Source organism: Lasioglossum baleicum, chromosome 12 (genome assembly GCF_051020765.1).
Source record: "Lasioglossum baleicum chromosome 12, iyLasBale1, whole genome shotgun sequence".
Taxonomy (NCBI): domain Eukaryota; kingdom Metazoa; phylum Arthropoda; class Insecta; order Hymenoptera; family Halictidae; genus Lasioglossum; species Lasioglossum baleicum.
The window spans coordinates 10,985,114-11,011,258 of record NC_134940.1 but is presented as its reverse complement, the minus strand read 5'-3'; the positions used below and the strand labels follow the sequence as shown (position 1 = coordinate 11,011,258).

At 46.0% G+C, this 26,145-nt stretch overlaps 1 protein-coding gene and 1 long non-coding RNA gene across 22 annotated transcripts in view; one reads left to right on the top strand and one right to left on the bottom strand.

The window, feature by feature from the left end:
* The window catches only part of Hdac4 (histone deacetylase 4), a 42,049-nt gene that overhangs the window by 7,801 nt on the left and 8,103 nt on the right, over positions 1 to 26,145 (bottom strand). For 3 of the 21 annotated variants that reach the window (XM_076435367.1, XM_076435366.1, XM_076435365.1), the window contains 8 exons: positions 6,726 to 6,785; positions 5,249 to 5,415; positions 4,743 to 4,808; positions 3,126 to 3,230; positions 2,929 to 3,054; positions 2,772 to 2,854; positions 1,823 to 1,932; positions 585 to 722 (listed from right to left, as the gene is read on the bottom strand). In XM_076435367.1, coding sequence (XP_076291482.1) covers positions 585 to 722; positions 1,823 to 1,932; positions 2,772 to 2,854; positions 2,929 to 3,054; positions 3,126 to 3,230; positions 4,743 to 4,808; positions 5,249 to 5,415; positions 6,726 to 6,785 — 855 coding nt within the window. The other 18 variants (XM_076435377.1, XM_076435376.1, XM_076435375.1 and 15 more) reach the window with 14 other exon arrangements.
* LOC143214415 (uncharacterized) lies at positions 5,410 to 25,744 on the top strand. The gene is made up of 3 exons (XR_013010144.1): positions 5,410 to 5,872; positions 23,806 to 24,017; positions 24,115 to 25,744. It is a non-coding gene; the product is annotated as an uncharacterized LOC143214415 (long non-coding RNA).

Below are 26,145 nucleotides of genomic sequence, written 5' to 3'. Positions count from 1 at the left end.
TACAGAAACGATTTCACGAGAAACGACTGAATTGACTTCTTCATTTAAGCACACATAATGAAAACAAAGTTTAAGTAAATTCAATCTTCTCTCTTGTATAAGACGTCTTGTAGGTTTAGACCCCGTTCAGACACGACGGAAACCGCGCGAATTGCGTTTTCAATTGTCCGACCGCGCGGACACGCGTGAACGAATACGAAGACGCTAATGTAAATAAGATCCGCGAGGTTTCCGCCGTGTCTGAACGGGGCCTTAATGTTTAATTCCGTGTCCATGCGGGTAGTATGAATCGACCTTGAATTTGAAGACCGCCGAAGACGCCGCGAGACGATCGCGACGCATCTCGCCGATGTGATCTCGCTCTCGAGATATGTTAATCGATTACGACAGATTTCTCGTCGACATGCTGTTACTGGACACTGGCAGAAAGGCAAAAAAAAATCAACGATCGATTAATCGAAAACTCTGGGTGCAAAAGAACCGTTTGCTAATGCTCACGCAGGAGAAGTTGTCGGTAATCCGACGATCGATTTCTGTATTTTCTCGATTTCGAGTTCGATCGCGCGCGCGTACTTGCAACGTACTTGCTAATAGTGACTTCCGTTTGAGGTGCGATAGCAGGCGATCCTTCCGGCGTGCCGTCAGGGGCGAGTTTCTCGACGCAGCCATGTTCCTCTCCACGCGTTGCTTTAGTCGCACCTTCAGCAGGTTCGGCTCCGAGGCTGGCCAATTTTAGCCAGGGTTAGTTGTTGTTGGTCGTCAACGTAACGAACCGGAGGGTAAAACGGTTGCGAACACGGAGATTGGGGACGAGAGGACGCCGGTCCAATCAGGAGCGGGAGACGTTTTAACACAGGGATCGAAATGTGTACACGACTACCTTTCGTTTCTGAACGAATTCTCTTCAGACTTTATATTCAACAATTCACCTACCCACAGCCTATTAAAAAAACTCTTAGCCATGGATCCTAAACTTTAAAAAATGTCACGAGACGTTACTGTTAGGTACTTCGAAAAGTGGATCTGACCGTGGAACGGATATTTTAGACTCTGTCCAATAAAAGTTATTTCAGAACGTTTATCGAACAGGGTACATTGTGAATAGCTTCATTGTTGCAGTACCATCCATTGAATGGTATTTGCGACAATGATCGATAACTTTTCTAGATATCGATGAACAAAGTGTCGGTCTCTGTAAAATAGAAACAGCTTTATTTTCGTACATGATCAGTTCTACTCGAACATGAAAATTTCTTTAGCTGCCGTCGTCGGAACTTATAAACGCGAGGACGTTTTTAAACAAAGTTCTACGATCCACGCTCGAAATAGAATCTATTAAAAAGTTCCGCAACTCTTTCGATCCCTGATTTCAGCCGGATGATGGAAACTGGAGAATGTTAGAGCGACGAAACGTAGGTGAGGAGCGCCACAGCGAATCGTCGTTTCCGAGGGTAGCCGACGACTCGCTCGTGCTCCACCGATTGTTATCGTTGGGAGGAAGGCGATGAATCGATTCAGGCAGTATCGTTGGATCGCAAAAACCATGCTTTAGTAGGCATACTACCGTACATAGGCACACAGAGACAGAAATAAAGAGAAAAGAAAGAGAAAAGAAAATAAACGGGGGAGAGGCGAAAGAAAAACAGAACGAATATAGGGGGATACGAGGGAGACAAACAGACAGATAAAAAGAAAAGAAAGAAAGAAAATAAAATGTGAGGGGAGAGAGAAAAACTACGTCTTACCAAGTAATATACGAATCACTCGACACCACGGGATAATTTGGCATGACGCTTGTATGCGCGTTCACGCGTCTACGTACCTGTTTTCCGAAGGGGGAAATCGTCGGCGAACTTCTCCTGGAGCATCTGCGGCATTCGATAGGGATGCGAGGCGTTTGCGGTGCCCGCCGATTCCGATTGTGGTTGCAACCTGCCGGACAAACGTTGCAACCTTCAAAAGTCAATCGCGAACAACCATCGCCCTTGCATACAGCGACTCCCACTAATATTTGGACACTCTTCAAAACGATGACTTTTTCAATATCGGACCTTTGTTTCAGAAGTTAGAACAATACTACATGAAAAAAAAACACTTTGAGTAAAATGCAACTGGTCGGAATTGCAGAGAAAATACTAGAAGCTGTATTTTACAATATTTTTAGCGTGGGTCTATATTGAATATTTGAAAAATACGTTTTGTAGATCTGTGTCAATTACACATAGGGTTGCCAGATCTTCTATATTTGATATGAGCATTCTATATTTGAACTTGATCTCCTATATCATATTTGAATAGCATATAATTTTCAAAAATCTCTTTGTTTGAATAAAAAAGTTTAAAATGTGCTGTGTACCTCTTTTACTTGAACTCCTATATTTTCAGCCTATCTCATATATACATAATTGCAGTTTTCACTACTTCTTCTATATTTGGATAAAACATTTCTGGCAACCCTAATTACACATAATTCTGAAAATTTCACTGAAGAGATTAACCCTTAGCAGTCAAGGGGTGACTCTGAGGCTCCACTAAAAATTGTTGTACCATTATATGGAGGTATCCAATAAATTCCTAAACATTCAGGTATTGTATGGGCTATTATACCAATTTATCCATAAAATTTTAAGAATCATAGGAAATGGAAATATTCTAGGTCGGAAGAAATATTTAATTGTCAAGTTAAAATAGCTTCGAGTGCAAAGGGTTAATTTTAAAGTTACAATAGAGCCGACTGCAAAGCGTTAAAACACTTCTTTCAGAAGTCTCACCAGCTCCTGTATCCAGGTGTGCCAGGTATAGCCCCATTGGCAGCCGCGGCAGCCTCCCTCTGCTTCTTGTTCACGAGGAAACTCTGAAACGGTAAAGACCAAGTGGTGTCAATCGGTTACAGCGCGAAATCATCAAAGAATTCGTCGCAGCAAATACCTGAAGCCGTTGCTTAACCTCCGTCGAAGCGATCGCGCTGTGATCGTGCTTGTCCTTCTTCCTGAGGGCTTCGAGCCGCTCCTTTTCCCTTCGTTGTTCCTCCAGTTGCTTCTGCTGTTCCCACACCTGCGACAACGATTTTCATTATAGTCTGAATTGTTTGGAGAAACGCAACACATCATAGTCTTCATTATTACCTTCAATTGGTGCATCTGTTGTTCGTGCAGCTCGATCAGCTGGCGTTCCTGCGCCTGATACTGTTGCCGCAGGATCTGCTGCTGGAGCTGGTGTTGTTGTTGCAGCTGCAAGAATATGCACCGAGTTTTAGCAACAAGCGAGGACAATGATATTAGAACGACGTTGAACGAAACGCGAGAAATGCCGGAACAACGTCGTTACCGTCTCGAGAAGACGGATCGGAAAGTTGCCGACCAAGTTTGACTATTTATTTGACTGCGGATCTTTATGCAAAACACAGGTTGTGCACTCTGAATTCACCGATTGATTCAAATCATGAACATTTAGTGGATGTTATTAATCATTCTTGCAACAATTACCCAGTTAGATTGTAATCATGATTATTTAAATATATGTATACACGAAATTACCTCAAGCAGCGATAGAAGAAACTATGTGTACAGTATACAATTAAATTAGTTTTTACATCTGTTCATTGTTGCTCGCGATAAAACTCTGAATTCCAAACGGGTGAATTTGGAATACAAAACCTGTAAAAATGGTCCAAATTATTTTCTCTTGTAATAATTTGACTAAGTGGAGAATAATATACCAACACCATTCAATTCCTCTAATGTCTCTACAGGTAAATGCATAAAATCCGCAGTCTATTCATTAGTATAGTAAGGACTAGCAGATTTTTATGCAACATAAAAATTGTCTGTATTAATATCGAGATACAGTAGCTGCATTTATTTACTTTCTGAATAGTGTCAATAAATAGGAAACAATACAGCAGTATCTTGAAATTCTTTGAATGTACTGTTTTGCATTTGATCTACTCGTTTTTGTCATAAATGCATAAAATCCGCAGTCTAGTTAGAATTGTTGAACCGAATGATGGGATAGATTGAACAGAAGGAAGAGGGAAAGGAAAATCGAAGGAGAAAGTCCCTTGAAATTTTTCAACGACATTAGGAATGTCGATTAATGTCGATCAATGACGATAAATTCCTCGATTTCGTAAGAACGTCGATCAAATCGTTCGATGAACTTTTACGTAAGGAGACCATTTTTTATTGCAACCCTTTGCGGTCGTGTGTCCAGTGCGAGTGGACAACGATCTTGTGTTTAGACCGCGTATCACCGATACGTTTGCGAACGAGTCTTTCTTGTTTACGCTGTGTCACTCGACACGCTGCATTGTGTTTATACTGTGTAGACTGCGGATCTTTATGCAAGATAGAAATGTTTTGCATTAATTACAAGGTACTGGAACCAAATAAATACGTCCTGCATTAGTTACGAGATACTGGAACCAAATAGAACTGTTCTGCATTAATTACAAGGTACTGGAACCAAACAAAACTGTTCTGCATTAATTACTGGACACAAATAAAAATGTATTTCTCCATTTAACGATTCGAACATGTCGATGATCAATTTTAATCATTCTGCCATTTGATGCCTCTCCTAGTCATAAATGCATACAATCCGCAGTCTAATAAATGTGTCTGAAAAATTCGGAAAAAATTCACCGTCGCTGTTGCATAGATAGAATATCTCATGAATTTTTTCGTAATTTTTCGTTAAGCAGAACAGAAGAAATAGAGCATAACTCATTAAATCGTGCTCACCCTATAACTACCCTTGTGGTATGGGTAGCAACTTGAAACTTCCACAGAGGGTTTTCTTTGAGGGCCCTATCGAATGGTATGAAGAAAGATCAATTTGGTTTGGGGGCACATCTGACCACCTTATCCGGCTAGAGGAGAAGGTAGGAATATGAGATAGAGAGTAGAAATATGAGACACCAAGGTTTCGACCAATCCGCGGTATTGATAGTAAGAGAAGATAAAATTCGGAGAAGTTCTAAAATCTCAGAGAAACTCGAGTCGTTCGGTCCAATATTCATACAGTCTCGAAATTTGTCGTGGACCGTATCTAATCGGAGAATTTTGTCGATTAAAAAGTGAAATGGGTATCTGATATTCCTACCCCTCCTCTATACCGTTCGCGTCCGATTACTTGAACCCGGAATCCAACGATATCGAGGAGCGTTCGTAGCGAACGATTGCGGAGGGAATTCGGTGGGCGGAAGATGGGAGATCCGTTTGTTTGGTGGTGATGGCGGATACGTTACCTCTAATATCTTTTGCTGGAGCGCGTGACCGTGGAGGGTGGCCGTGGTTGGATCACCGGAGGCGGTGTGATAGACGTTGGGTGTCAAGGTGGCCGTAGCACCGCCAACTCCGCCGACCAAGTCCCGCGGTCTAGACATGGGTGAGCCCGGCGTGTCCCTGGCCATTTCTGCGCACACACAACAACCACCGATCGCTCGAGTTTCGCTCTCTTTACCCCCCTCTGCCACCCCCTCACTCTCACTCTCTCTCTCTTTCTCTTTCTCTCTAGCCTTTCGTCTATCTCGCAAACACGACGGAAGCGCGATTAATCGCGGAACGGGCGTCGAACGTCGCAAGAGATACGCGACCGCGAAAACTGCCACGGGCTCGTCCGCGCGCGATCATTATCGGCGTTGAATCGTCACCCGCGACTCGATAGCACGGCTATTTTTAGATGTCGCGAGCGCGCGTGCACGCCGTACACCTTATCTGCAGCCCGTTGTGTTCGCGGCTCGAGCAATTTCACCGAGCCCGTCGCGATACACGCGAATCGGACCGAGTCGGATCGTGATCGATCAAGGAAAAGACTGTGCACACACGGAATGCCGAGCTACGAGAGGCGAACAAGCGGTCAGCGAGACGCGGTGAGTAAGCTCCGGCGATCAGGAGGAAGTTCGCACCGGGTTGCATCGGTTCCTGAACTCCCATACACTCGAACGCGAACCCGAGCCAGCCCGACTCGGACGACGTGACGCACAGTGGGCCAGAATCGCGAGAAGCTGGACAAAATTGATGTAAAACTGGGTTTACGGGACTCTAAAAGTGACTATTATGCATTATTTCATATGAAAGAAGAGAGATCTGTTTATTTAGATTTTTAGCGATTTTTAAATGTATTGAATAATTTTTCTGAATGGTAAATTAAAAAGATTAGAACCCGGCATTCTGACGGGTCCCGTAAATCTAGTATGGCTTACAAACAGAACGGTTTTATCTTGTATTTTAATTTTGGTATTATTGTCTTCTTTCGGTATAAGATGACGACTATGGACGGCTTTCAACGTATTGCGGATGAGGGTACCTATTCGGCTTGACACAGTGTCGCCGGATCAGGGGGAATACAGTTACCCCCTCTCTGCCACTACCGGGTTAGTCACGGCGCAGACGTAACGCGACGAATAGAGGCTTAAAATTGTAAAAGGCTTTAGCGAAAGTTAGCATATTGAAATTGTTATTGAATCTTCTACTTGTTACGAAATCACTTCCTAAAACAAAATAATTGTCTGGCAGTTACAGCTGGAAGTTGCCGCAGCAAAATTTTCAATTCATCTCTCGATTCTTCGTCGAACAATCATCGTGTACTCCTATGACCTAGAAATTTCGCCGGAAACGTTCGTGTCACCTATAATTTTCGAGTAACAGAATTTCGTCGAGGAAACGGACCTTTTCAACGCGGTGCGCGACGACGTTTCGAACGCGGTTTTCCGCTTGACTCACCCTTTTGCGGCAAATGCGTGAACGCGGACGCGATCTCGACGCTTCTATAGCCCACGTCTTCTGAAACAGAACAGAGAATCGGTTCAGCGATTTCGATGATCGAACGGTGCTGCGTTGCTTCCCTCTCTCTTTCTCTCTCTCTCCCCCTCCCTTTTTCTCTACACCTATCTCACTATCTTTGTCTGTGTGTGGCTCACGTCGGGGAGAGGCGAAAATGGGTCCAAAATGGCTGGCCGATGGTAGTAGCGATCGCGAAAGAGAATGGACGAGCATCGAGTTAGCGAACGAGCAGAGGTCACTGCACGCTGCATTCCTTCGAGTCAAGTCCAAGGTTAATCGAAGGAGGGCCGTTCTCCGACGCGCGTGCTTCGCTCTTCTCCCTTTTTCCTTCGGCCCGTCGATACCGAGAACCGCGAAACCTCTGCTCCGAAAATGGGATCGTCGGCTTCGGGATACACGTACCGTGAGATTCTCTCTAGCGGTTTCGTTTCAAATACCGTTTTTCTCGTCTCGTCTCGTCGCGTTCAGCTTCGCGACGCCGTCCGCTACCAACGAAGGAGACAATTAAGGCCCACATTGATTAGAGTAATTGCCACAAAAAGCGTTGTCCGGATGTACGCGTTTAAACGCCGCCTAGTTATCAATTACACGAAAATTTTACCGCACGACCGTCTCTCACGTTCTTCTTTCACGAGTGGTCTCTTAGAGGATCCTCTTTCTCGAAAAATTTCAACGCTCATCTCGAATCGACCTACACACTTAGAACACTACTTTCTAGTTTTTATTAGTTAGGTTCTTTAGATTCCTTCACTGTCTAACACCTTCCCATTAACTATGAAACTGGAGTATATTTTTAAGCGGCTAGCTGAAGCTCGACCAGCTGTGGAACTAATTTACAATTCATAATCGTATGGCACTAACAACACTATGAATATGTCTGTTCTTGTAAGACTAGACTGCGAACTTTAGGCATTTATGACGGAAACGAGCTGGGGCAATTTAAAATAGTAAAAACATTTTAAAACAATTATTAGGTGTGCATATTGACACTAGAACTATGATGCTGATTTGTTCTTTTAGAGATATTAAAGTTATAAATATGTTTTTTCAGACATTTTCTTAGTGAACTTCTCTATTGAAGTACACATTTCAATGAAACTGATACGAAATCTAAATAAATGCAATTTTGTCATTATTATAAGGCAATGTATGCCCATTGCGTTTAGTGCTCGCTGGTTCTAGTGTTAATTCAAATGTATACATGATCCAGATATTATCTGGAGCAGTTGCTCTAAAGGTACGTGTCCATTTGAGAGTCCACATTGTCCACCGAGAATTTTTATTCTCCGATAGTTGAACAATATTCGCGGACAGTTACTCTCAAACGCAGTGTCTGTTTGCTGAGATGGAGTGGCAGCTTTATATCGAACACGCTCGAAACGAGCCGCGAAATATTTCAATAGAAGAAATCCGCGTCTAATCCAATTGTGTCCGAGGGTACATTGTAAATCTGCTTAGGATGTTTGTCAGCGTTTCGAACGGCTATGCATCGAGGGAAGCGTTTCTAGCGTTTCCGTTTCTCGTCACCGTGTGTTCCACGTCCCGGCGCGGCAGCGTTTTCACGTTTCGCGTTGTTCGAGGTTGGCCGGCGTCGCGACGCTTGTTGGTATTATTAGCGGACGAATGTCGGTGTGTAGGTCGGGCAAACTGTTGCTCGAGAACCCCCTCGGGGACTGCGCCGAGCCGTGGTACACGGATTCGCGTCCCCGAGGCACCCGAGCCGATAATTCGACCGGAGGCGGCTGCGAGGACACCGTTCCTCGAACGATGCGAGGCGGGTCGTCGCAACAGGTGGGTCGGTACTCGGGTACACGGGTACGATCGCCGATTCAAAACACGGCAGACGCATAGTAAAACTCTCGAACCACTGCGTCGGCGTGTAACACGTCCAAGCGCTTCGGGACCATTCGAGACGAGGTGGAGAGAACCGAGTTTCTTTCTTGGCTCCCATAACAAGCCCACTGCCATCTTTTCGGCACCCGACGCTGCGAGGCTACCAACCGGGTCGGGAAACTACGCTGATTCGAGCAATTCGTTAGATACCCTTACGATTGCGTGTCCATCGGAGAGTAAAACTGTCGCTAGTTAATCTCGAAAGTCAGTGTACAGTAGGGTAGAACCCCCCCCCAATATTGTTCCGTTTCATGAAAAAATGATAGGGTACTATCTGTACTATTGCTGGCAGTGCAGTAGTTATTGGCACTTTTGATTTAAACGGCAAATATTAAGAATTCCTGGTATAGAAAATCATTTTATATTGCTTCTTATTTTACCACGCTTATATTAGCTTGCCGAGTTGTCTTGTAATCGAATATTAAATTGGTTCGAATAAAGTCTTTCCTTCAAATATTCCCATTCCTATAAAATTTCATGTTTTTCGCAACTTCAACGTCAATGTGGCGCGTCTTGCCCTTATCCGATCAACTTCATATTTTGCAGGAATTATTTTCTTACCCAATGGCACAATTTGGGGGGGGGGGGCGTGAAGAAAATCTCGCAAAAAAGATTTTACAAGGTATAGCTAAGGGCCACCCTGGTGTACACGGTATTGAGAGTGCTAGCGGAAAGCTGCACGGAAAACTTTCTCTTGGAACAACGAAAAGAGTTTACGCCTTTTAGTATGCATCCATGAAACAACTCGGAACACGGTAATCGGGCAACGCACGTTTGCGAACCGGAGGATACGATAACGCATGTTTCTACGGTTCAGTGTGATCAGCGCGCGTTCACCCGTTCATCACAGCTTTCGAACATGGCCGCGCCCTTACGCGAGAGTAAGCTTGGGAACGCGCAATTGGCTGGAAACCTGTTTTTTAGTGTGCAGAATTATTTCAAGGATTAAAATGGTTCAATTTCCGAATTTTGTCTTGAGAGTGATGTCTGCCTAGAATCTTTCATGAGCTAGGAGAATTGCTCAAGAAATTCACAATAATTGTCGAGTGTCTAAATATGGTAGGTTTGTTAGTAAAATAGGATTATAATAAATATAAACATACTGTTTGCGAAATCAACCGTTATCGTTCGCTCGGGTCTTCCAGTACAAGACATTTTTGCGCACGCATAATTATCTAACATGGCTAACGTTTCGGACTTTGGAACTTTGGGGGGTTATTAATAGACTGCGGATCTTTGTGCAAAATTAAAATGTTCCACCTCCATTTAAACAAATTAAGCAAACATTGCTTCCTACTTTTAATGATTTTACGGAGCATTAAAACTGGCTATTTTACGTTGCTTTATAAAAATGACAAAACTGCGTCTACCTAAATTTTTAGGTATTCTCTTAAATAATATACAGGTTGTCTCAAAATTCCTTCAACATCCGGAAATTATCTCAGGAACCTCCCATCTCCGGATGTTGAATGAATTCTGAGACACCCTATATACCCTAAAAAATCAATTTGTTGAATAATTCCTCATAGTTCATATACCAAAATTCTGCATAATGTACAACTACAAAAATTCAATTTTGGCCAGGGAAAACGGGTTTCCAGCTCATCGTGGAGCATGAGCTCGAGCATGAGAACGCTCGCGGGCAAGGGTTGCGGGCGAGAAAAGAGAGAGAGAGAGAAGAGAGAGGCGAACGTTTCGCCGAAGAGGAGTCGACGGAACTTTTTACTCGTGTTCCTGGCCGGTGGCCGACTAGCTAAGATTAGACGTACGCTTGCTATATATAGGATGACATTTATATACGCGCCTACTAAACGCGGCGAACGTACACGCGTTTCGGTCTCCCTCTCTCTTTCTCTCTTTCTTCTGCTGTGTTGCCGTGTTTCATCGGTTCCTTCGTCCATCCCTTCGATCTTTGAATGCGGCAACTCCGAGCGGCAACGACGCGATCGGCCCGAATTCACAAGCGATTTTCAATTTTCGAGGGATGGAAAGATGGGCAAGGGACCGCGCGGGCCGGCCCGTCGGCAACGGTGCTTGACCGCCCGCGTTCTAAATTGATCCCGTGACTCCGCCTAAGTGGCGCGAATGATTCCAGTGACGTCAGACCCGTGTCTCGACGGTCTCTCTGGTTCCTCGTGCCGGATCCGCGAATCGCGGTCAGTCGCGCCACTCGCTCCGCCGTTCCAAGGGGAATTCGACAGTGGTAGTTGGACGCGGCAGTGGTTTGATCCGTTTATCCGTTCGAGTTTCAAAGTTACAACTCTTCGGCGCGACGAGAGGGCTCGTTTTTCCACCCACGCCTCCGCTCGACTCGTTCCTCCGTGCTCTTCTCTCTGTCTGTCTGTCTCTCTCTCTCTCTCGACTGTTCGTTTACCATCGGTTGAGAACGTGGACGCGGTGCGAAGCGGAACGCGGTACATCTCGGGCTCGTTGCGGTCTCCGAAACCGGTCCTGTCTCTTTTCATCGATCCTTCGTCCCTTCGGGCGAGCCCATCGCACGAGATCGCCTCTCGTCCCTCTTATCTGTTCGTCGGCGTACAGGGCACTCTAAAGGTACAGACACATCATCACGTCACGGAAACTCACGTCCCATCACTATACATACAGAGGAAATAAATGGATATGGCTGACACTCGGACAATGTCGCGTGAAATTGTTTTGTGTCTGTACCCTTAGGCTTGGTGCAAACAATCGGTCCCATCAAACATAAATTACGTAGTTTGAACCGTTCGCAGCCGACCGAAATATACAAATAATTCAAAAACTTGACATATTCTGGACAAATTCTTATTTCGAGGCTATAAATCGATCTAAAAGTGGACAACGGATGGATGTTCGGAGCAGTTTTATATCCCTGAATTGTTCAAGGAAATGCAGTGACTACCTGATTGCTTACACGAGGGTTGAATGCGCGTGTTCACACTACGTGCTCCACTCTAGCAGAACGGTTTGATCGGACCGATGCAGTAGGTACGCGCTGATTGGACGAAAACGGGACCGGAATTTCGAGCGAGATCCGAGGTGTTTGAAATGAACGAGATGTCCATTCGCAGAAGGTGTCCCACTGGTAACTCCCTCACTATTTAATCGAAGCCGCGAGTGCAATGAGCTAGCCTGTATCGAGTCTTACACGTTGGGGCTGCGATAAACGATCCGAGCGGAGCGCGTGGAATTAAACGCGTCCCATTGTTTTCCAATCGAAGTGTTTACGGTGGGAGCGGACGCTCGGAGGATGAGCAGAGCAGACGGGCTTTTATCGCGACACCCGGCACAAACGTACCGTTCTCCCGGTCGAAATCCAAACAGGAAAACTGCTTTGCAACGGGAACGGGAACGAAAGCGAAACGGCGCGATAACGCGGCCCGTTTTGCAGCGTCTGGAGCTGGCGGGCACGGGCAGCGCGGATACGCTCCGAGCAGGAACAACAGGTGTCCGCCGCCGCTGGTACTGCTGCTGCTGTCGCTGTCGCCGCATTGGAAATCGTTTTCCGGTTGACACGCAGGAAGTTCGCAAACGCGGTTGCTTCCCACGACCGGATCGGAGAGACGAGGCACGAGAGGAAACCAGACGAGACCCGACGAGACGAGACGAGACGAGGCAAAGCGAAGGGGGGTAGGGTCGGGTCGGGTCGGTACGAGACGACGCGAGGCAAGCCGAGGCACGGTGAGGCGAGGCGAGGCGAAGCGCGGAGACGAAATGAAACGAAAGGAGACGAGAATAGCGCGCTCCGGTTGTTGCGAAAGAGCGCCCATTCAGTACGAGGAAAAAAGGCGATCCACGCGTCGACGGGAGGAAGATGCCGTTTCTCACGGAAAATTACGCCGCGGCAACCACCATCGTGTCAGGACCAGGAAACGGAGACGTTCAAGGGATCGTTCCAGAAGGATGCTCGCACCTTTCTCGGCGGCGAACGCGGTCACTCTCATCGTCGGCGTCTCAGAATCGTTTAGCACCGTTCCTTGAGCCGTCGAGCACCAAGCACGATATCCTTTCTGCCTCTGTGTGATTCCAAACACCGGGACACCGGTTTCAGCTGATTTTTTGGGGACGATTTCAAACGATTCACCGGGCAATCAAGCGATTCAGCTCTGCTACATCGCGTCGCGCGATCGAGCAAAGCCGTCGTCGCGAACGGTCGCGAATCGCGACGCGGCGATCCGAGAATGATTCGCACGCGCACCACGGATATCGAGAGGATACTGCGCGTGAGCCGCGCGCTACCGTCTCTTTCGCGAATCTCTCGCATTCTGGCGTTGTCGCGCGACCACAGCGCCCTGCATCGCGAGCCTCGCGAATCTCGGCTATTTATAGAGACCCGATGTGTATTGTTGCGTTCGCGGCCCCTCCGCCTCCCGGCGGCCGCTTCTATTTCTCTCTGTTTTTCGCTCTGCGGCGCGCGACCGCAACGTAATCGCGGGGCAGCCTCTCTCCGCCGCTGCTCCTCGCTCTATCTCTCTTTTCCTCCCTTCTTTCCGCCCGCCCACAGCTTACAGTTTATATATACCACCCTCCTATCCGTCGCTGTCTTCCTTCGCGTCGCACGATCCCGTCCTCGGCTTTGTCCCGACCGTTTTCCCGAGCTCGGTACAGCCGAACCGATCCGTACCGTCGGAAAAATGCGGCTTCATTTGTCATTTTCTCCCGGCCGTAGATCGACGATCTCTCGAGGGGACCGGAAGATTTGAACGATACCATCAGGTCGTACCAACGTCCTCCGAAACGCGAAGGGACCGATCGATATATCCGCCACGCTGGTCGCATCTTCAGATCTGCCGAACGACAATTCAAGAAGAGATGATACGTTCTTTGTAGTGTGCCGGACGCAGAAAAAGAACGGCGAACATCAAAGGGCTCGTGCCCTTTCGTAACCACGCTCTGATTGGCTCGCATTTTTTCGTGAACAGCTCCGCAACAAAGCCACGGAGAACATCCTCGCAAAGAAAATAATTACTTCGAATCACCTCGGGAATTATGAGGAAGTACGAAATTTTTGGAACACCTTGTATAGGGATACAATTAATACAATTTTACCTTTTTCAAGATATTATGAAAATAAATAAATCGTATAGTGCAAGGGATGAAAACAAGAAATATTTATCTAGCTTCTATATGGTGCAATTACTGCGGAAAATTTTTATTTTATACAAAAATCTACAGTCTGCCCCTAGCCACATATTCGGACAGAGATGCGGCTATATGTATATCAGGACATCATGAGAGAAATCCTTGGCGCACGATCCTGTGAACTCCATCGAAATCGGTCCCCAGGGAGCGCGAGCGGCCGACCGGAGGTGGATCCTTCGACCCGGAACAGGTGTTTTGAACACGACCGGTTACGCGATCTTTCCTGCAATAGCCACTTATTAGGGACTCTGTCCCTGGCGAACGCCCCCATTCCCCTCTTTTTCCAACGCTTGAACGTCGACAGAAGATCGTGACATACTATTTGTAGGTAATGGGGGATACTTAGAGAAATTGTTGTCTAGCTGCCCCAACTTAAAGTGTAAATAGCAGTCAATTTCTATGTGCAACCCACCCCCCGCCCCCTGCATTTTCAATCCAGTCTTCATTGTGAGGGTTTGGTCTTGACATTTCCTATCAAAGTGGGTGTAGAGTTTGATAGGTGCTCGTCATAATTAAGGAGTGTTGTTACGTTTCTAGGTAACTTCGTGTTTCTGGCACATTAAATAAACATGTTATGGTAATCGTTGTTTTAGACTGTTCGCATATTGGTATTACAACGCCGGTCCCGGTCGGTGGCCATACATCCGGACGCCATAAGAAGCTTGTAATAGTAACGAGGCACTTCCGCGCGAGTCGCGAGCTTTTCCAAAGAGCTCGCGCGTTTCGTTCGGTTTCGATTCGATCGATAGGCTCCGGCCTCGTGTCTACCGCCTCTCGCGACGTCGACGGGGATAACGGCGAGGACGCCGACGAGGACGATGGCAACGGCAACGACAACGGTAACTTCAACCCCTAACCCGTTGCCCGCGCACTCGAGTTTCTTCCATTCCCTCCGCCTGCCCTCGGGAGCAGGTTTCGCGCGGCCGAAAGCTTCCGACCGAACGGGTCACGAGAAAGCCACCTTCCGAAAATAGGAAGCAAGGTCACCCCTCCTCGGCCCGCCTCGGCCCGCCTCGGCCCGCCCGAGGAGCGCGTTCCCTTGCTCCGTTCTCGTTCGCTACACCCCGAACACGCCGGGCGAGCGCGTATCGATCGACCGAACGGTGGCCAAACAGTCCTCGAGAGGGTTACGAGGAAACGTCTCGCTCTTCCTCTCACTTCCTCTCTTTCACTCTACCCCTCTTTTCGTATCTCTCTCTCTCTCTCTCCCTCCGTCTCGTTTCAGGGGTTTCGGAAATTGGGTCGGGAAACTCTCGGATCCTCGGAGACCGTGTGTGCTCTCCGGTTCGCTCTCGCTATCGTTCCGTTCGTCCCCCTCGATCCGGCTCGATCCGCTCGATCGAACAGGTGCAACGGGCCACGAACAACGGATATCCCGTTCGATCCGAGGAAAGATTTTTCCGACGAGTGGCGGGCGTGTCCGGTGGAGCTCCGCTCGTGACTCCGATCCATCCAGGGCCTCTCGTGTCACTTTCGACTATTTATAGACGACCGCTCGATATGATGTACCGACGTTATTTTTAGCTGCTTACCTAGCTACGGCCCTTTCACCCCCCTTCGAAATAGCTCTCGCGTAGACTCGAACGGGAACCGAACCGATCCGACGAAACTGGTTCTTGTTTTATCTTGTTTTATCTCTCGCTTCGCTTCACTCGTTGTTCGATCGCTCGCTCGTTCTCGATGATTCTTTCTCTTTCTCTTTTTCACTCGCTCTCTCTATCTCTCTCTCTCTGGATCCGTGGAAATGCTAACTCGCGCGATCGCCGACGAGACGAGTACCCGTTTATTCTTTCGGCCAACCCTTTTTCGTTGGTTCGATCAGGTGCGACACACCTGACACTCGCCGTCTATTTCCGTGGTCGGTCGCGTAACTCCCGTTTAATTGTGTATTCGCGCGATTATGCCGTCGACTGGCAGCCTCTCGAAATAGCTGAATCGATACGGACGTCCGAAGGTTCGCAATGTCCCACCGACAACGCGCTCTCTCTCTCTCTCTCTTCTCCCTCCGAACACCCCTTCGAAATTCCCTGGTGGAATCGGGATGAAGACTCCCCGACCCGACCCGGTTTTCGCGGCGGCGCTCGAAATCGAAAAACACGGCCCAAAGTGAGAGGGAGAGAGAGAGAGAAACAAGTGAAACACGACGGCAGAGAAATTCGCTTCGTAGGTGGCCGCTCGCACGGTAATACGCCGTATGGCGTGTTAGGACAAAAATAGCGGCGGACTCGTTCGAAAATATCGACTGCTAAAAATACGAGTAAAAATAAACGTCTACACGTGCGAAAACAGGCATTAATATTCGCTCGTACGCTCGACGGCCATATTTTCGTGTTTCCGGAGGGAACCAGTCGCTCACGAATACGATCCGACGAGGAAGCTCGACGAACCGGTTCCTTCCAATCGTGTCCGCAACAACGATTTTCGACCTCTGTCCAATCGATTTTCCTACCGGAAACCTGTCGATGCGTTCCTTGGTAAAGGTCGACTTACTACCATCCACACAGACAACGGTTCCGTTTCAATGTATTTTAAAAATACTTGATTTAATCCGATAGTATACCATTTTATATTCAAATGCATTAAGGAATGCTTGTCTGATCGGTGCTAATCGAATACATTCCGTACGTCGAAGCAGAAATTGTTTAAAAGAAAACTAGTTCACTCGGTTTCGCCCCCGAGTTATAACAGTTCCACAGGAGAAAGAAGAAACTCGCGAAACGCGTTCGGTCGCTGTCCACGTTGGCGCCACCCGGACGCACAGTGGTTTAATGCGCGATTCTAACCGAACAAAATCATTTTTATTGCCACTTATGTGTGACTACTTTGCAAGCATCAACGCTTTAAGTTCCCACCCACCGGCCTCACAAATTCCACAGAATCAGAGTAATTTATTGAATAAAGTCAAAATTGAAAAGTTAGGATTACTAACAAGGGAAGGTCCCCAAGTGTCTGACTTTGATTTTGATCATTTTTTGTGAGATGATGGTATATGGATCCCTAATTATGTATGCAAAATATTATGTGTAGTTACTCGATAGTTTTAAAGATATAAACAATTAAAGTTTCATACCTTGTTGAACCTTGTTGCGTGATTCACAGGTATGAAACTTTAATTGTTTATATCTTTAAAACTATTGAGTAACTACACCTAATATTTTGCATACATAATTAGCGATCCATATACCATCATCTCACAAAAGATTATTCCCTTGTAAGAATACACTTTCAAGATGTTTCACACGAGTCAACTGTTTCATTCATGGAAGCGGTTTCCAAAGTTTCTTCTCCACGTCATGTAGTGCACTAATTGCTCTTACATCTAAAAAAAGATCCAGATCTTACAAAAGTAACTCAGTATGAGAAATGTTATCGTCTTTCGGACAGTGTCCGAGTATTATTACGAGTGATACACCGACCTGATACAATAATAAATACCCCACCTCTTTCTCCTCTATAAAACAATCGAGACCAAAGAGGCCGCACTCGCTGCAACCATGAATAAAATCGTGCGGGCAAGAGGGCGAAGAATGCGCGACGCAAAGGGGGGGGCGTGGAACGTAGAGGCAACGGCGCCTCCAGTGATTCATGGGAAACGAAAGCCGCGATAACGCGGAGAAAAACCGAGGTGAATCGGGGGTGTCTCGATGGAAGAAGAAGCAGAAGAAGAAGAAGAAGAAGAAGAGGGGAGAAGCAGATTCGAGTCTGCTGCCGAAGCGGAAGGAGGAGCGATAAGGGGCGAACTCCTATAAATAGAGGCGACGTCGACGTCGGCCCCTGGACTTTGTCTAGGGTGACCTTTGCGGCACAGGGTGACCGTGTCCACTTTCGCGAACGACCACTATCGGGTTGGGTTCTGCTGGCCGTGTTCCCTGTTCGCTCGGCTTCAGAGCCTAGGCTTCGGCTTCGGCTTCGGCTTCGACTCGGTTCGGCCGGATGCCACCACTGTTTACGAATCTGGGTTATGTTTACTACCCCCTCCTCGCGGTTCAGCCACCTATTCGTACCTTGCACGAGACGCGCGCGTGCACGAGTTCGCCGCCACCTACGCAGTCTCGATCGTCTACTGTCGGCAGCTGAAAAGTTGGCAGTCGCGACGCTACGGGGGACAAAACGAAACTCCGTGTCGTCTCCGACTTCCTCGTGTCCTTACGACACCCTAAGCTCGCGAAGTCTCTCCTACGAGACCACATAATTTGTCTGGAAAGTTCTCCGAATGATTTTATAACATCACAAGTAGACTGCGGATCTTTTTAGGCGACATAAAAAGTGTCTGCTACAATTCCTAAAAATGGTAGTCGAATAACAAGTTCCCTCCTTAATGATTTTAAGAGGTAGAGAATAGATTTATATTTCGCGTGTTACCAGGTTAGAATCTCGATTAGTATTGCCAAACAAACATTATTCGAGGACATTTCCGGACGAACCGACTATGGACGACAATCTTGTTAGGTCCCGCAAGTAGACCTGGGAAAGTGAGAATCGCTCCTCCGTTTCCTCGCGAAATTCAGGCGAAGACTGACATAAGACTGTGGATTTAATGCATTTACGACGTGGAAGGGTAGAAGAAGCAAAAACAATAATAACACTTGAGGGATTAAAAATATTTGACCTATTAATCCTTCTGGTATGCGAGAACTGCCACGGCCGGATTTAATTCCGTCATGAAAACGTAAATGTCTGATCAGCCCCACCACCTGTGTTTGGAGCTGGAAAGCTTAAGGAAGGAAATATATTTCTGTTTTATTCGGGTTCATCGGTATCGAGGTAGACGGGTTTTATTTTGCATAAAGATCCCCAGTCTAGCTCGCGCACACAGACCCGCACGCTGTTAATTTCTTATAGAATATTTAATGGTACCGTACCGAAATACGACTGCAGCGGTGCATCGTCGTTTAAATACGTACAGTAATCTGCCTCTTATCCGGTCGACGCAATTGTCGTCGGTTGACATTTTTCTACAGCAACAGCGGACTTCAACGTAAAACAATCGACAATATGTATGCTTAGGAAACGCAAGGAAGTAGAATTGGTTGCTCATGATCAGACTGCTGATCGCCATCATGATCGCTGTAACCTCAAACTCGATTTTCACGAAAACGACGTTTCGTATGAGAAAATGTTACACCACATTTTGTTCTTATGTCTTTATATAGAATCATCCCCTAGCCGTTTGTACCACGCTTCCCGCCCCACCTATATATATTATAATTCGGATTATTCAGTCAGAGGTTCGGTCCTATATGGACCGGTTAAGAGGGAGTCTACTGTATGGACATTAGAAGAATTCGGTTTCCCTCGACATGACAGAACACGAATCACTGAAATTAGCTGAATGTCCATTAATGATACCGATCTCTGCGCGCTCGGTTCGACAGCCGAGAAGCAGAGAGGGGGAGAGGCGAGTTCGCGGTCGATCGGAAAAATCGAATCGGGTGCGAACAGCGAACAGCAGAGACAAACCACCGTTCACGTAGCAACGGGCCGTCGCGATAAAAATAGAAATAGCAGCGGCGATCGATCGACGCGTTCCTTTCGGACTCGGTGTCCAGCCGATGAAAAGGTTCTCGGATCCGAACGCGAGTTCGCGAGTCGGAATCACGTAGATTCGCGGAGAGTTTCGCGGCATCGCCGGGACGCTAGAAACGATGATCGCCTAAAGGTCCATTTATACTAGAGATTTTACGCGTATTGCATTCACACGTTCGAGACCATGATCTCTAATTTATACGCTCCCAGACGCGGGTTCCTTTTCGGTATAATAATACATCTTTTGTCTAGTTTATGGCACGTGCCCTAAACCTAGCGTTAATGCGTTAACGAGCATAGACGCGAGTGCTCGTATGAATTTCAATTTTGAATGAAGTTCGTTCGTCTGGTCTAGACGCACCATTGAAATGCCCTATTCCGTAACTGTCCGCGAACTTCAGCGTGGATGCAATGGCGTTTCTCTCGACGAGCGCAGCGGTTCTCATCCGTCTGCATGGGGCCTAAGCGGGAACGCGAATTCGAGTGCGAACGCAAACGCAACGAGTGTAGTGCTTGGGAGAGCCAAGAAACAGGCAACACCCGCGCCTTCGCCACGAGATCGGCCCGCGTTACGATGCGACGGAATTAGCACGGGCACAATACGCGATCCCGCCTTCGCCGGGAAAAATAGATTTGGCAAGACACCAAAGCCCGGCTGTGAATAGAGCCTAAATATATGGATCGCTGTCGTCTTTTGCGTTCCACCTCGAGACTGCCACACCGTGGGTGAAAGGGACTGTCCCGACACCCCGACAGCCAAGGGACAAACGATTCCGCAAATCGACGCGTTTCGAGGACCGATGAGACCCGACCCGCTCACCCTCGCAGCAACCCTTCCGCGCCCTCGAGAATCGAGAATCGAGCATCAGACGCGCCAGACCGTTCGGTAGCATCCTTGGGGAGCGGCAAACCGGGCGAAAATAAATGGAGCCGATGAAAATAAACTCTGCGAGACTATTTTACGCGCGCGCGGCTGTGTTCGACGCGCGATCCCGCGTATTTCTGCCGCGCGACTCGCGAGGAACCACGGAACACGCTGCCACCCTCGACACCGTACGACTAATCAGAGATTTCAGGCTTCCACGGCCTCACGGCACAGTACAGCTCTCACTGCTAACACATCACCGGCGATCATTTCATAACTTTTATCGATTAGACGGTAAATGTGTTTCAGTTGTTTGTAAAGAATCAATAAATTTACAAAGGAGGGGCTACAAATGAATTTGTTCCATCAACAGAAATAACAACTTCAATCATAAACCAACAAGCCACCCGCAGTAACGTAATCTAAACGTTTGGTATTATTATGTAAACGAAGACTCTTAAGCTTCCCTTTGATACAGCGCAAACATTGAAAATCCTATTAACCCTCGGACAACGGACCATTGTTACAACTATATAATTACATGTTACAAAACATGTAATAAATGAAATTAATAGATTTTGTTCGCTATTTTTTACTTTTCTAAAATAAAAAACAATACCGACTCCCTGATTTTCGCGGATCACTTAAAGGGTTAAATGTCGCTTTTGATATCCTGGGTCAACGTAGACCCAGACTCCACTGTGGGACGGTCATCGGGATTCCGGTAAATAAAGTCTTAAGATTTTCTGAGGCAAAGCACGTCCTTTCGGAATTATCTTTCCAAGGTTTCGCAAGCATTGCAGCTAGCTTGGTCAAGGGTCAGCAGTCGCATTGATACCGCGATCCTTGATCTTGCGATTCTTGACAAAGCTTGTTGCAACACTTGCGAAACGTTAGGAAAGAAGTGTGAACTGTTTGATTCCGAGCCGTGGCAGCCTCGAATCTCTGAACCAACGACCGCTGGTTCTTCAACATCGTCAATGGTGCCTCGCAGTCTCTTGTCCGCTACGTGTGGACGCGCATCGCGTGAGCTGCAGCGCATGCACTAGATCCAGATACATACTCCGATTGCCTCGTGCTGCCTCGCGTCCTTGCCACGCAAATGCTAAAGAGATACTTGAAGCTGTTGGTTGAGGAGCCTCGCAATGCCAATACACAACTGCGGCTGCGTTTGGATAGGCTGAAATTTTTTATTCAAATTAAATCTATATTTGAAGATCATGATTCCATCATGAAAAAGTAAATGTCAGATCGGCCCTAATGTTTGCGGCCGGCAAGCTTAAGGCAGGAAATACATTTCTATTTTATTCGAGTTCATCGGAATCGAGGTAGACAGTTTTTATTTTGCATAAAGATCCCCGTCTAGCTCGTGCACACAGAGCTGCACGCTATTAATTTCTTGTACAATATTTATCGGCTCCGTACCGAAATGCGAGTGCACCGATGCATCGTCGTTTGGATAAGTACGTACAATAGGCTCCATCTTATTCGGTCAACGCGATTTTTGTCGGTTGACCTTTTTCTACAGCCACAGACATTTTCCAAAGTGGTTGTTATGTTACCTTTTCGGCAATAAATAAAATCAAACTCCTTCGCATGACAGTAACGGTGTCTTGCAATTATATAAATTAAAATACTTCCTTAACTATTAACTTTTACATTTAAAAATACGAAGTTGACCTTCGCTTGACCTTTGCGCGTCCACTCACGGACAAACTAATAACACCAAAATACGCCCCATTCAAATTTAATAATAGAAATCGGACGAGACAGCCTGTATAAGAATTTTCTACTTCTAAAATAATTTCTTTCCGCATCCCGTTTTTCATACTTATCGACCACTGTGCGTCGCGGTATCGATTTGGACCGAATCGGTGCAGTCACCCGCTTCGCCTCGACCGCAACCCCGAAGCTGTCGCGCGGCAATCGAGAATCTATGGCAAAACCGAGCGCGTTGTCGGCGTTGCTCGCGAATAGAATACCGCCTCGCCTCACCGCCAGCGTTCTCCACGCGTTTCTACCATCCCCTTCGATTCCCGTAACATTCGTCGGTGTTCCCATGGCAGCATTGACCGTTTCTATTTACGTAACGTTCTTGTTTTCTTCTCGCCGTCGGTTGTCGCGGCCGAGCTGGCCATCCGTGGCGCCACGGATACACGTGTACTGAGCGCCTGCCTACGCGGGCTCGGATCGAGAACAACGTTTCCATATTGTCCGGTTCGCCGATGTGTCTTGCTCCATTGCCGGCCCCTATAACGCCAATCGTCCATTTTAACGCGCGTTAACCCCTTGCCTTGTCATTTCACAGATACACCAATTAGAACTTCTTTATCCTTCGAAACTTTCCATGATATAATGAAAATAGTAAAGGGTCATCAATTTCGAGCTTCAGGATTCGACAGGCCTGTCAATCTGACAGCTGTCAATATTTTTTTGGCGCGCTTCAGATGAGAGTATTCGTCATACCATTTTACGAGATGGATTTTACCTTGTTCCATGTCTAACGGCTAGACAGCGGATTGTATGCATTTATGATGAAAATTAGTAGGTGTAATTTAAAACAGTAAAAATATTAGACAAATTTTAAAATACTGTTGTATTATTTTCAACCTGTTAAACATATTAAGAACGAAAGTGAATTTCTATTTCACTCCAGTTTGTTGCAATTCAGGAAGAAAATTTTTATTTTCCATGAACATCCGCTGTCTACTCCAAATATTTGATCAAAATGAAAATATCCATCAAAAATATGTTTTTTAAAGTAACTCTAAAGCTGAGAGCATACGATGTATGTGTAATATATCGTACGGTAGTACAGCAGTCACCAAGAGGCGTTCGTGGCACTGGAATCTAAAAGTATGTCCACATACACTGCAACGCAGCTTCGCGATTTCCTGTGCCTCGCGAGGGTTCAACGCGCGTTGACTTCGATGCTTCGCACGTCGTTTTTCTTACCGCCTGCAAATCTACCGATCGATCGATGCCGTTCCATACGGGGCAGTCCGTTTCTAAAGCGTTCGGGCTTATGATATGTACTGATCGTCGAAAGCGTCCTACACCGTCGCCAGAGTCTGTAATCCTTTGGTAGACATTGAAACCATTGAAACGACGGAATCGTCAAAGGAACTCAACCATTCGTAATCTCATTCGCGGATCTTTACGATAAATAAAAATTTTATTAATAAAATTAAACCGACTTCGAAAAAACGCACTAAAAAGTATGAAATAATTTCCATTTATGTGAATACGCACGCACTTAAATACAATACAATCTTTTCGGAGGCGGCGCAAAATTTAAAATTTTCCAAATGACAGATGTTGCTGATGATTATTTCATTAGAATATGGTGAACTTGGATACCAGTAGGTGGGGAGAGAAGATACATTAATATGTGAAAGCATGTAGAAGAATTTAAGGATGTTCGTAATTTCCAGTGTCGAAAATTTTCAATTTTGCGCCACCTCCGAAAAGATTGTATTTAATATGGTATCTATTTATTTTGTTTCATATTACCAGTTGGTGTGTATTCACATAAATTAAATGGAAATTATTTCATACTTTTTAGTGCGTTTTTTCGAAGTTGGTTTAATTTTTTTATTTCTCACTTTTTAGTGGAACAAGCAGAATTTGTAGAACACCATAGGATGGTTTTTCGGTCTTATTGGTTATTTGCAATAAAAACCGTAAAGAATGAAAAAATTGCAAAATTTGTTTCCAAGGGACCAATCGGGAGACATACCCTACAAAATGCAGAAGGTTTCGTTCCGATTAGTCCATCCATCTCGGAGTAATCGGTGAACATACATATGTACATAGAAAAAAAAGTAACCTTCTCCTTTTTCGAAGTCGGTTAAAAAACTGTCTGCATTATAATTCTTTTAATGTTTCTCTTGTTTCAAACTGTTGTCATTTTTGTTATAGATGCATGAAATCCGCGGCAATGAGGTGAAGCGATATAATTCAAGATAGGAGAAACAGTGGAACCTCGGTATACGTCCAATTCGGAATACGTCCTGTTCCAGACGTGACAAATTTTGCTCGGTATACGACATAAATATTTTGTGTGAATTTTGCGTCATTTTTAAATAATTATCTCAGAGGAAAAATTAAACTAATAATCAATTATATTAACTGACTGATCATACAAGTAATGGAATTACTGATGAAATCGGCGTATGATCGCGAAGACACCACACGGAGAGATGAAAGAAAACGATCAGTCGATCTAGTGTTTCTTTTTGTATTTTAGCATTAAGCAGAGTTTAAATTTAGAAATCTATAATAAAATCTCATTTTCTATTTATGTGTTTAAACAGTGTTTAAATTATTTTACAGCCCCATTAATGTAAGTATAATATCAATAGGAGTTTTTTTTTTATTTATTATGATTAATCATTTTTACATAACTTCTTATGGAAAAGGTTGGTTTGGTATACGTCCTATTCGGTATAAGTCCAGACATCAGGAACGGATTAAGGTCGTATGCCAATGTTCCACTGTAACAGAGGATCCTCATACCGATTCCGAGCCGCTAAATCCCGATCCGGGACCGGCGATTACGTCGACGTAGTTGTCCGATCACGTTCGCAACTTGCTCGACTATTTCGAAGTGGATGCTATGGGACCTTTCGTTCCGAAAGCGTAGATTCCCGTTAGGTTGCGTCGCGTATCGTCCAAGCTCGCGGAGTCGCGATATAAATAGCGTGGCTCGCAACTCGGATTGATAACGGCGCGACGATGACGCTGAGAGCGGAGCGAAGCGAGTCAAAGCGAGGCGAGAAGAAAAGAAGAGAAGAGAAGATGAGAAACCATCGCGTCACGCCGCGCCGCATCGCCTACGAACAGGAGAACTAATCCGTCGGTAACGTGTTTTCGTTAGACGATAGAACACCGGGAGTAGTGTCTTTCGCGGAGTGGCGGATCGATACGCGGCTACCTATTATTAGACGAGTCCGGTGGTCACGAGAAGTACGTAACGTTATCGTGCTCCTTCGCTATCGTCGTCCTTGACGCGTTACCATTAACGCGCCACGGAGGCGACGACGACTGCGACCACTGCGACGACGGCTACCCTCTAGGGACGGAAATGATTTTTCTGCGGGTCGATCGTGACCCGAAATTATCCAAGAAATCGTCGGTTCGCGTCGGTCGAACATCCGTTGTCCGTGTCGTTGTCCGATATCCGCGCGCTTCTCCTCTCCTCTCTGCTCGCGGACGCAGAAATATCGTGGCCCGATATACAGGGTGAACCACCTAACTCGATCACCTCGAATCACTTCGAAATTAGGCGTTGTACGAAAAAAATTATTTCTACATATGTTCCGTGGTATCAAGAGGTAGATTATATAGTGGACATGACTCTTTTATAAGTTGAGGTGTTCAGCACGTTTAAAGGTCAACTTTTGATTTTTTCAACGGAACCGCATATTTTGTTATGCGCCAATCCATGCAGTTTTTTATTCTCCGTAAAACAATATGCTCCCTAAATGATTAGTTCAGCAGAAGTTGTGATTAAAACATTGCTAGGGAAATGTTATATGAAGTTGTTAGTAAGAGAATGAGGTTTCGTTAACAATATCTGCTAAACTAATAATTTGCCTCATGGGTCAATATCTTTTTATAGAGAATAAAATCTGCATCGATCGGTGCATAACAAAATACACGGTTCCGCTGAAAATATCAAAGTTGACCTTTAAATTTGCTAAACGCCTCCGCTTATAAAGCCATGTACACCATGCCCCCCTCGGTACCATGCAACATCTGCAGAAATCATTTGTTTGTATTAATAATTGAGAAGTTATTCGAGGAGATCGAGTTAGGTGCTTCACCCAGTACATACACACATACATTGTCGCGAGCGCGCGCGAGGAAGAAACGAAATGAAACGAAACGGAACGACTCCGCTGTCCGATTCGTACGCGAGCTCGCCAATATGCGCGCATGCATAATGCC